General features: G+C 38.8%; 1 protein-coding gene across 2 annotated transcripts; it reads left to right on the top strand.

Annotated features, from left to right (window-relative positions):
• The first annotated feature begins 11,613 nt into the window (after window positions 1-11,613).
• Window positions 11,614-13,135, top strand: LOC143574585 (uncharacterized). 2 transcript variants are annotated; one of them, XM_077059176.1, is made up of 3 exons: window positions 11,614-11,816; window positions 12,202-12,691; window positions 12,809-13,135. In XM_077059176.1, exons 1-3 carry the CDS (start codon window positions 11,793-11,795, stop codon window positions 13,018-13,020), a joined length of 726 nt encoding a protein of 241 aa, XP_076915291.1. In that variant the 5' UTR covers window positions 11,614-11,792; the 3' UTR covers window positions 13,021-13,135. The 2 variants fall into 2 exon arrangements, with proteins under 2 accessions (XP_076915291.1, XP_076915289.1); XM_077059174.1 differs by having other exon boundaries at window positions 12,202-13,135.
• Window positions 13,136-14,145: the final 1,010 nt, after the last annotated feature.

Below are 14,145 nucleotides of genomic sequence, written 5' to 3'. Positions count from 1 at the left end.
AGCACGTACGAGGTTCGCAGTCCTCCCCTATGCTACAAAACCAGCACGTATAAGGTTCACAACCCTTTCCTATGCTGACGCCTATCTACATTACGTATAAGGTTCGCAGTCCTTATCTACGTTTACATATATCATCTACTTCTCGTTTAAGGCTCGCATTCCTTAACTACGCCATTACCAGCCGAGTCTATGTTCGACAGAAGCTAGAGGGATTTGCCATCCTAACTTACTATGTCGAACATAGAACTCACATGCCATTCGTGTACCTATACACACATACTTACATTATAACATAAGAACACTCTAGGCATTCTTTACCTCATTCATTTAACAACCATACCCCTTGTCGACACGTGCAATATCCGAAGATCGTTCACGCCCCGACAAGTATTCATTTGAAACATTCATATATCTTCGATATATAATATTCGTACCTTTATTTTTAACCTGACAGTACGCGCAATATCCGAAGATCGTTCGCGTACCGACAAGCAATCATTCATATCTATCACACATATCACATATGACATACACCTATCAACTAGGATAAATGTATTAACAACACATCGAGTATGCACACAGCCCTGAAAACATAACAAGGAATGGGGCTAGAAACTCACCTGAATTCTGCTTCTTTCTCTGGTAGCTGTAAATCCCTTCTTTAACCGAGCTCAGCTGACTGTACAAGTTACACGTATCAATACTCGCCTGATCTAATCTTGTGGCCTAGTATTAGCTTACTTTAACTTATCGCTTTAATTTATTTTCTAAACGAACTTTACTATAGGCGAAGTTAAACCTCGGGCGAACTTGGCTTCAGGCGAAGTTAAACCTTAGGCGAACTTGGCTTCAGGCGAAGTTAAACCTTAGGCGAACTTGGCTTCAGGCGAAGTTAAACCTTAGGCGAACTTGGCTTCAGGCGAATTTAAACCTTAGGCGAACTTGGCTTCAGGCGAAGTTATCCTTAGGCGAACTTGGCCGTAGGCGAAGTTATTCTTAGGCGAAGTTACACTTGAAGGCGAAGTTACGCTTGAAGGCGAAGTTCATCAGGCGAACTTATTCTTGCAGGCGAAGTTATCGCGCTGCAGATCTGTTTGCCCATAAATCCTTCGTTTCTTAGCCAAATAACTCGATTTTGGTACCCACGGAATCGTATGATCGGCGCCTCCAAATCCCAACCATCAAATCGGCCTAAAATCGACGTTTTAGGGGTCCGATTTGGGCAGTTTGGGTTTCGGGTCCGGTTAACCCATCCAATCCTAACCATTTTCAGTAATATTAGCTTTGTTGGATTTGTTCTTACCTTACCAACTCAGATCTATCAACAAAATCTCGGGTCTCGGCTTCGAATCTTGATCGGTTAGAATGTGTGTGTTTTGAGTGTGAAGAAATAGATAAAAATGAAGATATTTTTGGGATTTTGGGGGTATTTATATCCCTGAAATCCCATGGACCTAAGGCCCATTCTCATTTAACCCATCTCTATTAATCCAAGTCCATAACCCACATCCATTGCCCGACACTAGCCCGACCCATACCAACTCCTATTCTTTTATTTATTTCCTGATAATCCGAGTAAACTTTCCCTCTATTATTAAGTAATATAATTAATATTACCTTGAAATTTCGGGATGTTACAAGTCTTCCCTCCTTAAAGAGGTTTCGTCCCCGAAACCTAACTTATTCCCTATAAAAGGAAAACTTCTTATATTTACACGCTTTATTGAATCGCCTTCGCTTTCTGAGTTATCCTTCTTACTTCCGACTTTGCAGTCATCGAATGGTGGTCATGTGTTTTAGCTATTTAAGGTAGCTTGTCCATGAGACCCTCGATGTACCACAACTCATCTCATACCTCCAAGGGCTTCGATTAGTACTTTTAACACTATTGTCTAAACAACATTTCATCATAACATAATAATCATTCATAACCTACTCAATATATTACACGTCACTGATAACCATAAGTTTTAAACCTTAACACACAACAAGTCCTTAAGCAAAAGTAACTTAATAAAACCATTGCATGAACAATTATTCCTTCATCAAGCGTTCCTCTCTGCAGTTTCCCCAAGTCTTTATCTTTCCGCACCTCCCGCCCCTGATTCCTTGCAATCCCTAGCCATGTGGTCAGCTTTTCCGCATTTGTAGCACTTTGGACGATCAGGGCAGTCTCGAGAGTAATGCCCACCCTTTCCGCACCGATAGCACCTGTCTGTCCCAATCCTGCATTCCCCCGGGTGCACTCGCCCACACGTCTTACACGCATCCTTGTTCCCAACCTTGGCCTTCCTCTCATCAGTTGTTGTCACCATCTCGCCAGACCGCTTAGCAGAGGTAGCCCATTTCTTCTCCTTCTTTCCCCCCACCACCACATCGTCCTCAGCCAGGTCAGCATAAACCACCTCTGCAAGTTCAACAGCAGAGTCAAAAGTAGCAGGTTTATTTGCCCTGACCAACATGCGGACTTTTTGTGGCAATCCCCTCACATAACATTTGATTCTTTTGACCTCAGTGTCAACCATATCAGGCACCAACCTAGATAGTCGGTTGAATTCAGTAGTATACTCACGATGCGTCATCATACCGGCCTTTAAATTCAGGAACTTCATCTCCGTCCTTTCAACCTCGGCATCTGCGCAGAACTTTTTCATCACCAACTCCTTCAGATCGTCTCATCTCAACGCCTTGATCTCATCCCTAGTCTTTCTCTGCTCCACACCTTCCCACCAATACATAGCTTCTTCCTCAAATGACTGAGTAGCATAACCCACAGCTTGGTCGGGACGGCATTCGCTAATGCGGATAACCTTGTCCATAGTGGCTATCCATTGGAGAGTAGCGATTGCGTCTCCCAACCCAGTCAGCTTTGGCGGGTCGCATCCTTTGAAGGACTTATAGTTGCACCCACCTTGGCCTCTTCTCCTGTCATCGACTTTCACAGACTTATCCTCACTCGAGGCCCCTCTTTCTCCTTCCCCATCCTTCCTACCATCACCACCCGCCCCTTCAGCAGTTCGTTCACGGCTTCCAGCAGATCCTTCGGGATTCAGGTTCTTCACAGCAGCAACTACAGCTTGAACAATGGCTGCTTGAACTGCAGGGCTAAGTTGAACTTCTTCGTTGTTGTTCTGGTCTCCTCCAGCGGCGCTTCCTTCATCTTCGGTGTGGGAAGCTTCTTCTACCGAGGGTTGCCGGACAAGACGAGGCCTGCCACGACGTCCAGTGCGACCCCCAGTTCCAACAACTTCTCCAGCTCCAGCCATCAGTATTCTTAAAGGGACAACACAAACATCATCACTCAAGGAACTATTTAGTACAAGGATAGCAAGGCTAACAGGTAATAATAGTGGCCAGCTGTGACTAGCTGATCACGTTGCTTTCCGTGTCCTATTCGCTTCCCTTTATGAGTCTATTTGTGCTGGTTCTACTTAAGCAGTTAGTCAAGTCAAACAATCAATTACTTCTATCCTTATCGTTCACGTATCTTTTCTTTCTCATTAACATATATCATTTAATCATACACCTTACCTTTACTGATTTTTGCTTGAGCGACACATGGCATTCTTGAACTGGCATCTTCTTTCTTTTCTTACTTAAATCCCATTCTCTGTTCGAGTCTAAGCATGTAGGATGCTTAAATCTCTCGAACTTATGCTCTGATACCAACTTGTAAGGCCCCGAACCCGGTAGCCCTACTTTAACGTCGGATTTACTCATAAACACAGTCCTTCAAATCAGAGTTTATTAAAACTTTTCGCGGAATATAAAACATAAATCATTTATTACAAAACATTAAATCTTTTCTTTGATACCATAACACAAAACTCTATATTCAAAACATTTTTACTTCTTTCTTCAGATGCCAGCCGTTCAATCCATGTCGTGTGTCATCCTCATGCTAACTCTATAATCAGCTCACCTGCGTGCATACTAAAAGTCAGCTACGCTGAGTGAGTTCTAGTTAATCGATCGCCATACAATACATACACATACATACATATCCGTAGATACACATCCATACTTCACTAGTTACCCTTCTGTTCTACATACATACTTGCAACCATACATACATACATATCTACAATCATTAACCTCAGTCTACCGAGAGTACGTTCATAGTTCACCGTCTATACCTGTACTCAAGGTCGTGAACACGTACAAGGTTCGCAGTCCTTACCTATGTTCACCATTTATGGTACGTACAAGGTTCGCAGTCCTTCCCTATACCATAATACATCCACAACACGTACAAGGTTCGCAGTCCTTCCCTATGTTGCAACCTAACTCATAGCACGTACGAGGTTCGCAGTCCTCCCCTATGCTACAAAACCAGCACGTATAAGGTTCACAGCCCTTTCCTATGCTGACATACATTCACAACGCGTACAAGGTTCGCAGTCCTTCCCTATGTTGCAACCTAACTCATAGCACGTACGAGGTTCGCAGTCCTCCCCTATGCTACAAAACCAGCACGTATAAGGTTCACAGCCCTTTCCTATGCTGACGCCTATCTACATTACGTATAAGGTTCGCAGTCCTTATCTACGTTTACATATATCATCTACTTCATGTATAAGGCTCGCAGTCCTTAACTACGCCATTACCAGCCGAGTCTATGTCCGACAGAAGCTAGAGGGATTTGCCATCCTAACTTACTATGTCGAACATAGAACTCACGTGCCATTCGTGTACCTATACACACATACTTACATTATAACATAAGAACACTCTAGGCATTCTTTACCTCATTCATTTAACAACCATACCCCTTGTCGACCCGTGCAATATCCGAATATCGTTCACGCCCCGACAAGTATTCATTTGAAACATTCATATATCTTCGATATATAATATTCGTACCTTTATTTTTAACCTGACAGTACGCGCAATATCCGAAGATCGTTCGCGTACCGACAAGCAATCATTCATATCTATCACACATATCACATATGACATACACCTATCACCTAGGATAAATGTATTAACAACACATCGAGTACGCACACAGCCCCGAAAACATAACAAGGAATGGGGCTAGAAACTCACCTGAATTCTGCTTCTTTCTCTGGTAGCTGTAAATCCCTTCTTTAACCGAGCTCGGCTGACTGTACAAGTTACACGTATCAATACTCGCCTGATCTAATCTGGTGGCCTAGTATTAGCTTACTTTAACTTATCGCTTTAATTTATTTTCTAAACGAACTTTACTATAGGCGAAGTTAAACCTCGGGCGAACTTGGCTTCAGGCGAAGTTAAACCTTAGGCGAACTTGGCTTCAGGCGAAGTTAAACCTTAGGCGAACTTGGCTTCAGGCGAAGTTAAACCTTAGGCGAACTTGGCTTCAGGCGAATTTAAACCTTAGGCGAACTTGGCTTCAGGCAAAGTTATCCTTAGGCGAACTTGGCCGTAGGCGAAGTTATCCTTAGGCGAACTTGGCCGTAGGCGAAGTTATCCTTAGGCGAAGTTACACTTGAAGGCGAAGTTACGCTTGAAGGCGAAGTTCATCAGGCGAACTTATTCTTGCAGGCGAAGTTATCGCGCTGCAGATCTGTTTGCCCATAAATCCTTCGTTTCTTAGCCAAATAACTCGATTTTGGTACCCACGGAATCGTATGATTGGCGCCTCCAAATCCCAACCATCAAATCGGCCTAAAATCGACGTTTTAGGGGTCCGATTTGGGCAGTTTGGGTTTCGGGTCCGGTTAACCCATCCAATCCTAACCATTTTCAGTAATATTAGCTTTGTTGGATTTGTTCTTACCTTACCAACTCAGATCTATCAACAAAATCTCGGGTCTCGGCTTCGAATCTTGATCGGTTAGAATGTGTGTGTTTTGAGTGTGAAGAAATAGATAAAAATGAAGATATTTTTGGGATTTTGGGGGTATTTATATCCCTGAAATCCCATGGACCTAAGGCCCATTCTCATTTAACCCATCTCTATTAATCCAAGTCCATAACCCACATCCATTGCCCGACACTAGCCCGACCCATACCAACTCCTATTCTTTTATTTATTTCCTGATAATCCGAGTAAACTTTCCCTCTATTATTAAGTAATATAATTAATATTACCTTGAAATTTCGGGATGTTACAGCTGACGTATTTTCTTACACTTTGCAGGTAAACAAGGATAGCGCTTGGAATAGATGAAGTGCTCAAGAATCCGATGGCTCGAATCTTTTTGATAAAACTTAATATAAATATGAATGGTGGTTTTGAAAGTTAAAACAAGTAATCTTTTAACACTAAACGGGAAACTTTTAAATCCCGTCTTTTGTATATATGAATATTTATAAATTAAATCCACATGTTTATAAGTCTTCCACTAATTAACCGTAACTCTGATTTATTTACAAATGTGGTACCAACATATTTGTCACACGTCTAGGCCGTGGTTTGGGGTGTGACAATCTCTAATTTGGCAATCTTGGCGTTTAGTTCAACTACATGATTTTCATGATGTTGGGCTAAATTTGTAGCAATAGTAACCTTTTCTCTAAGTTTTGCCATATCATTACCATGAGTATTAATCCTAGTAGTATAAATCTTTGCAGCCTTTTTAAGATCATCATTCTGAAATTTAATGCAACGTATTTGTTCTAGAATTTTAGCATTGTGGTTTCTATAATGAAGAACTTTATCAATACAATCTTGTGTGCAAAGTTTGTGTACCTCGGGAATGAGTGAGGCAGGTGTAGGAATCCTGTTAGTGGTGCTTGAAGAGGTGCAAGCTTGATCGGTGAATGCCATCCCAGCAAAGTTCAGAGGATTCTTTAGCTCTTCAAATTGATCCTCTTCCCAATCCGAAGCAGTTGATTCAACATTCACAGCAATCATCGCTATTGAGATTGACTCGAAGTTCCATTCTGATGCACTTCCTAGATTGATTATTGGACCCTTCTCTTCGAGGAGTAGTTTGGGATGATTCTCTTCTCTGGCCTCTTAGCACTCTCATTATTAGACATTTCTGTGATCTTGATGTCTCCCACGACCATTGGTGATTGGTGCGTTCACGTGCAAAGTGACCTGGCTCCCCATAGTTGTAGCAACGAAGTTTATCCTTCTCAAACCCCAGATTCTTCCCATCATCTTTGAAAATATTATTACCGTACTTCTTCATAAAGTTTGTAGCACGATGAATGGCCATGGACATCTGGTACTTGATGTCCATTTTCTTGAGATCATATTTGTGGATCTCGGGTTCAAAAGACGGAGGAAACAGCTTTCCTTGCAACAACTCCTCATGACTTGCCTTAAAGGCATAAAACAAAGCCACATTGGAGTTATCAGCAGAGATGGGCTTTGAAGCAGTGTAAGCTGGAGTGCTTGGGGTAGACTTGATTCCATGAGCTTTAAGTGCTTGTGCTACGGCTTTATCAACAACAGATTGAAAGGAGCTTGAGTTTGAACTTGATGAAGCCTGAGATACACCAGCAGTGTTGAAGGTTGAGCTTGGATTCTGATGTAGTATTCGTTTGAATTAAAAATGCTGAGCTCACACTTGTTCTAGTTGCCATACCAGCCTTTGAGAGAGAAATACTGTGATTATTCATCGTCAACTTCTCGTCCATCACAAACGACTTGATAATTGAGGTCAGATCAGATAAATTAATAAGATGACGATTTGAAGTTCTCTTGATGGTGATAACATTGTTGCTCCATGAGTAAGGGAGAGAGTTGAGAAGCTTGTCATTTATCTCAATTTGTTCGTATTCAATTCCAGCACCGTTGATTTGGTAATCAACAGTTCAAATCTTGAGATGAGACTATCACTTGTTTCTCGTTGAATGTAGTTGAACATATTAAACTCTCCTTTCAACATCCCTTTTCGGCTGTTTCTCATTTCCAAGTTGCCTTCAAACTTGTTCACTAAGGCATCCCACAAGGTCTTAGCAGTGATGTAGTCTCTCAATATCAAGGCAATTTCTCGTGAAAGGCATACAGTTAGGACACCAAAAGCTTTTTGATCTTCAGCAAGCATTCTTTTATCATATTCATCATAATCTGCAACCGCTTTAGGAACCTCACCATCGGTACCAGTTGTCATAGGACGATGTGGACCTTGTTCAAAGGGTCTAAGAAGATTGTAATCAATAATCTTGAGATAGTTCTGAAATCTCCATTTAAACTCATCAAAGTCACAGTCCCACTTCATCATCTTTGGAGGCTTAGATGTTGTTCCAGCCTCGTTCTCAAACATCACATACTTTATGGCTTCGTTACTTGCACCAGTGTTAGAAATAGGATTTGCCGTCGCTTAAACAACTTTGAACAGAATAAGCTTGAAACGCAAGTCCAAAGTAATCTAATAACAAGGGTATTCGACTTGGACTTTATATTCGAATACAATTATGTATTCGAATTGGGATTTTAAAATGCATCCAAATAGACTCAAGTAAAGTATTCGAATGAAATATGAATTCGAATACAATTGTATTCGAATGAACAATTGTATTCGAATTCAATGTACTCGAATGGTTTCCTTGAGCTCTATTGGTATTGTATATTTGAATACTAATAGAATACAATTGTATTCGAAATAGACAGTGTAATCGAATGAAATATGATTTTGAATACAATTGTATTCGAATGAAGCTTTAATAGAATACAAATGCCTTGAGCAAAAATGGACTTCAACAGATTATATTCGAATTATTTCTTGTATGCCAATCACAATTGTATGCCAGTTTAACCTTGTATTCGAATGTAGTTACTTGAATTCTAATTGAATCTTGGACTACAACCTGATTCAAATAGACTACACTTGGGCTACAAAAGACAACTTGTATGCGAATCACACTGTATTCGAATTTGAAATAGTATGTGAATTGTTGTATTCGAATAGGAGCTTGATACTTGTATTCGAATCCCCCTTTTTGGAAAGTCACCAACCAACTTCCTGTCACCTTTTACAATACATTCCTTTTGCATGAATGTCACAACTTTTTATCATATCTTTGGAGATTTTTAACTAACACCAACACAAACACAAACTTTTGTGGATTCAAACACCACAATAGCAACTTTTCACACAATTTTTAACATATACTTGAAGATCTTTAACTAAAACTTTTTATTTTCTTGAACCTTTTGAAGAACACATGAACCCGAACCCACTTATTTTCTTGAAAAACCGTCTTTTCACACACACAAGACCAAAATCTAAGGTTGTGACCCAATATCTACAACTAGTAGAGCCCGAAAGCTCTTATACCAATTGTAGGTCTTATGACCGGATCAAACAACACAACAAACTAAGTACTAGTCGTCTTGGATCAACCTCTCAACTAGTTGGCGGAAACAACTAGCTAGGACCGAGATCTCGGATATTGTGGTGTAGATGGGTAGGCCGAATGTAGAAGGAGAAGGAGAGAGTTTGAGAGTAACAAGTATCAAATGGCAAAAGGTTAGGTTGTGTATGCTATACACACACTTTATATAGACTGTGTTCCTGAGTATCAATTATGGAGAGAAAGGAAAGGAAAGGAAAGGAAAGGAAAGGAAAGGAAAAGGAGAGAATGAAAAGAATGAGTGTGTTCCTTAGTTTTTTTATGGAGAGAATGGAAAAGAAATATCAAAGTTGGGTGTTCAATAGTTTCATTTAAGAGAGGAAAGGAAAGAAAAGAGGGTGTTTTAAAGAGTAAATTGAAGGGGATATGTTTCTTTCCAATTTGGAAGGAAATGGTAGGAAAGAAAGGAAAAGGTAGAGAAAGAAAGGAAATGAAAAGAAAAAATTCCTTTCCTTTCTTTTCTTGAGTTTAATGAACTCGGGAAGTGTGTATATTATTATACACTCTTTCATATATAAAGGCCTAATGGGCTCCAAATACATAAGGCGTCGGGCCTAATACATAAATACGTAAACAAACTAACAACGTAGACTATCGAAATACAAATACGAAAGACTAATACCGAAATGAGCCTTACATATACTAACTGGGGTGCCCCTGTGATGTCGAGGGGTATGCGTGTAAACACAACATCAAACGCGTAACCGGTATTAGTACGCACCTAACCTGGCATCGACATGCGTGTAACCCAACAATAGTGTGCGTGTAACGCGACATTGGGCGTGTATCCGGTGTCGGTACACGTTTCACGCAATGGTTGTACATGCGAAATCCGGTGTCGGTCTGCGCGTGGCCGGTTTCAACCAGACCTAAACCAAATTAACTTTTTATGTATCACGTGTTTATTCATAACCATTTTTGACCCATGACCCGAACTCACTCGACGAGGCCTGATTCAACAGGGCCTGTTAATATGGAAATAAAATTTCTATAAAAATTTGAAACTATTTTGAGTTAGGTAACATTATTTTCTAATTTTTGTCTTGTTTTATAAAATAAACGAACCAGTACCCAAATTAACTCTAAATTTTCTAAAATTTGACTCGGGAGCTTCATATGATATATTGAAGCTTATGTATTGACAATTTAACATAATTCAAAATTTGTCAAATTTAAAATTATGATTTTTATTGAAAATTCGGCATTACAATGACTTATTTACGTTTAAGACCCAAACATATTAAACGTAAGCCACAACTTCAAATTTATCAACATGATACAATAACATTATTAATGATTGATGAACTAATCAACATGATATATTTTCAGACTTTTACTTCTTATATATACTTATATAAAAAAATAATTAAATGAACTTATCTGTGTGCTTTATACACTTTTAAACGTTTACTTACATATGTGTAGGTATTTTTAACTATAGACCGTATACTGTCAAAGATGTAAGTCTTACAATTAAATGGTTGTGTGTCTTAATCTCACTTAAGACATGAGGCGAAATATGTGAAAAAAATTAGCTGAAAAAAGAGTATAGTATTGCTATAGTTACTTTTTAATGATGCATAATTACACAAATATGGTACACGATTATATAACTTGATACATGTTAATAAAATGATAGGTGATTATATTATAACCCGGTACATAGTTAATTACATATGGACGTTTCATGCCTATAAATTATGGTACATGATAATTACAAAACATATATGATACGTGTCTACGTGATTATACAACCTGATACATGATTAAATATGGGCATAAATTTATGGTGTTGCCTAAAGTAAGGGTGCTGCATGCTAAGTTGGTTACTACACTTCACGCAGTTTTCACCGTTCCTACATAAACTGCCAACATATATATGTTCGTATTAACAGTGATTTATGCTTAATAAATAAGCTGTCTTCAAATTTTTAGGTATGGTTTTTCACATGATATTACCGTATAATATAATGCCTAATAATGTAAGACATCATATTTACGTGTTAATTTCTGTTTGCACTTTTTAGTAGGGTATATTTAACTAATTTAAAACATGTCACATGTTTTTGGTCTCCTAACTTTACACTTCACTAAAAGTTATCTAGACAACGTCGTTCAAATACTTTTTAGTGTTAAAACTTGTTTGTATATTTATTTAAGAAAGTAGAAAACTTCTATTTCAGTCTTGATTTAGGAGCATAAATTCATAGCCCCATTAAGTTAGTTAATTTATAGAAATATGGATGGATATAATATAATAGTGGGCACGAATACAAAGATGCCCATCCCACAGGCCACATAATAATAATAATAAAATTATAATAAGTGAGTTGAGTGAGCCAAAGCGCACCTTCTCCAGTGTTTTTCTTGCTTTATGACCACCTCCAGTCATCCAAAAGTTGGTGGGTGGGTGTATGTAGTCATCTTTCTCTCATTCTCTCTCACCATCTCCACAAACTTTCCCTTTATTTCTTTTCTTGAGATCATCTAATCTAATGGATGCTGGTCAGTGGTCGAAGGTAACCTAATCCTTATCTCAATTCATTTATATTTATATATATATATATATATATATATAAACGCCCATCCCATGCATGTCTTTCTTGATTTTCTAACTTTCTTTCTAGGGTTTTGTTTCTTGTTTTTGATGATGGGTAGGTTTAGAAGTTTTCACTTTTTAGAAAAGAAGATGATGATGTTGTTAATATATAACCACTAATATATCCCGAATCTTTGAGTCTGTCTCATAATATTGTTGTTGAAAGTAGCTAGTAATCTCACTTTCTTTACTTTCCCACCATCTGATACAAAGTTGACCTAAAAAAGCTTTCTTTTTTAGACAAATTGAGTTGGATTTGATGGCATGGAGTCATGTAACTCTCTTTTTCTTTTTCAACTTTTCAGGGGTTGGGAGTGGTGAGACCCATGGAAGAAAAGAAAAATATTAGACCACAAAAGCCACAAGCTTTGAACTGTCCAAGATGCAATTCTGCTCACACAAAGTTCTGTTATTACAATAACTACAGCCTCTCTCAGCCAAGGTACTTCTGCAAGACTTGTAGAAGGTATTGGACCGACGGCGGCTCTCTCCGAAACGTTCCTGTTGGCGGTGGTTCGCGGCGGAACAATCGATCATCATCTTCTTCTTCCTCATCGTCAGTACCGGCCATGTCCAAGAATCAGTACCAGATTATGGCCCCACAAGTAGCAAGCTTGATCACTCAAAACCCTAACAAGACAATCATCCAAGGTCAAGGTCAAAGTCAAGACCTAAACCTAGGTTACACAAACATCTCCCTTCAGTTTGGTAACTTGCCCTACAATCCAAACACCACAACCACCACCAGTTCATCACAGCAGTTCTCAGCCATGGAGTTTTTGAAAAGTGGATTAGGTAGCTTGCCCTACAATCCAAACAGTACCACCAACACCATGATCATGAATAATTCTGCAGGTTTGAACTTTTCTCATGATGGGTTTGAAAATGGTTATCATCCAATACAAGGTGGAGGTGGAGGTGGGGTAGCAGCCAATCCTCAAAGCACTATGAGTACTATAACTACCACTGCTGGTACAAGTGCAAGGATTTTATTCCCTTTTCAAGATTTGAAGCCTATTCCAACCTCAAATAGTGATCATTTGTTTGAGGCAACCAATAAAGGTCAAGGAGAATCTTCAACTGGCTATTGGGGTACTGGAGAGCTAGGAGGAGGACCATGGTAGTAAATAGCTAGTATATCATAACAGATCAAGATCAGAAGAAAAAAAGAGTTGATGATTTGGGTTTAAGTTTTTCTTTTAGATTTTTTTTTTTTTTTTGGGTTTGGTTTTGAGCTGTAGAAATTATTGTGAGTTATGCATGTAATTTAACAACACCAATTTCTCTAATTTCTGGTTTTAGAACATGCATGGATATATTATTACCAAATGCTGGTATCAAGATTCTTGCAAACACAGCAGATCACCAGCTTCATGAGCAAAAGAGAAGCAGAAATCCACGAGGCACATGGTACACCACTTTAATGCAGCCACTTTATTAACAGGTGTATATTTTAATGCATGTGGGGTGATCATACACGACCCATTTGAAATTAATGATCAATAGTACATTTTAATATTTTTTATATAATGAATAAAATCAGGTACTTTTGTTCATGGAGGTCTTCTAATTTGCAACATAGAAAATAAGCACATAAAAGTTCTTGAGGCTTAGTCAAGTGACCTTTTGTATCTGGTTACCGTAGCATAAAGTTATCCTACAAAATAAAAAAGTAGCTATTTTTAAGGATATGGCGCTATAGTTATTTCATAAACTATTACAAACACGTGATTTTGTTGTCCTGTTTTCCTCCCACAATAGACTTTATTTTCATTCATTCGGGCTAAACGTAAAGAACCACTGTTTTATCAACAAACCACTTTCATATCACAAAATGCAATAGACACATGACGTACACGGGCATACACAGTATCCGTCTCCACTGCATACTTGAGGTGCCAATGACCACACAATACTTGATATCAATGCTAAAACCATAGGTACATGAAGTATCAACCGTGTGTGAACTTTTATTCATATATCAATAAGTAGCGTACTTTCAGCTCACAAATTTCAAGACATACACAACATAGACGTACATACATGGTATCCGTTTTCTTTGCGAACGTGATGTGAACATGATAAAACAATACTTGAGTATCACTAGTTTACAATTCATTTAAACACATACATGGAGAAATTGTTATGCGCCGGTTTTTTTGTCACCGATGTCGATCTAAAAATATTGTTGTCTAAAATATTTTTTTTAACACCAATTGGTTTGTAACATATGGGTCAACTACGTACTC

Source organism: Bidens hawaiensis, unplaced genomic scaffold (assembly GCF_021521415.1).
Source record: "Bidens hawaiensis isolate Kalapana, Puna unplaced genomic scaffold, B.hawaiensis_p1.1 tig00027059_1, whole genome shotgun sequence".
Taxonomy (NCBI): Eukaryota; Viridiplantae; Streptophyta; class Magnoliopsida; order Asterales; family Asteraceae; genus Bidens; species Bidens hawaiensis.
The sequence above is the reverse complement of the archived record's forward strand: the minus strand, read 5'-3'. Positions and strand labels throughout refer to the sequence as shown.

Excerpts from the sequence above, each read along its gene's own strand:
- LOC143574585 (XM_077059174.1), top strand. The coding sequence starts at position 11,793 with ATGGATGCTGGTCAGTGGTCGAAG. Across the intron at positions 11,817-12,201 it reads ATGCTGGTCAGTGGTCGAAG|GGGTTGGGAGTGGTGAGACC; the intron begins GTAACCTAATCC and ends TCAACTTTTCAG.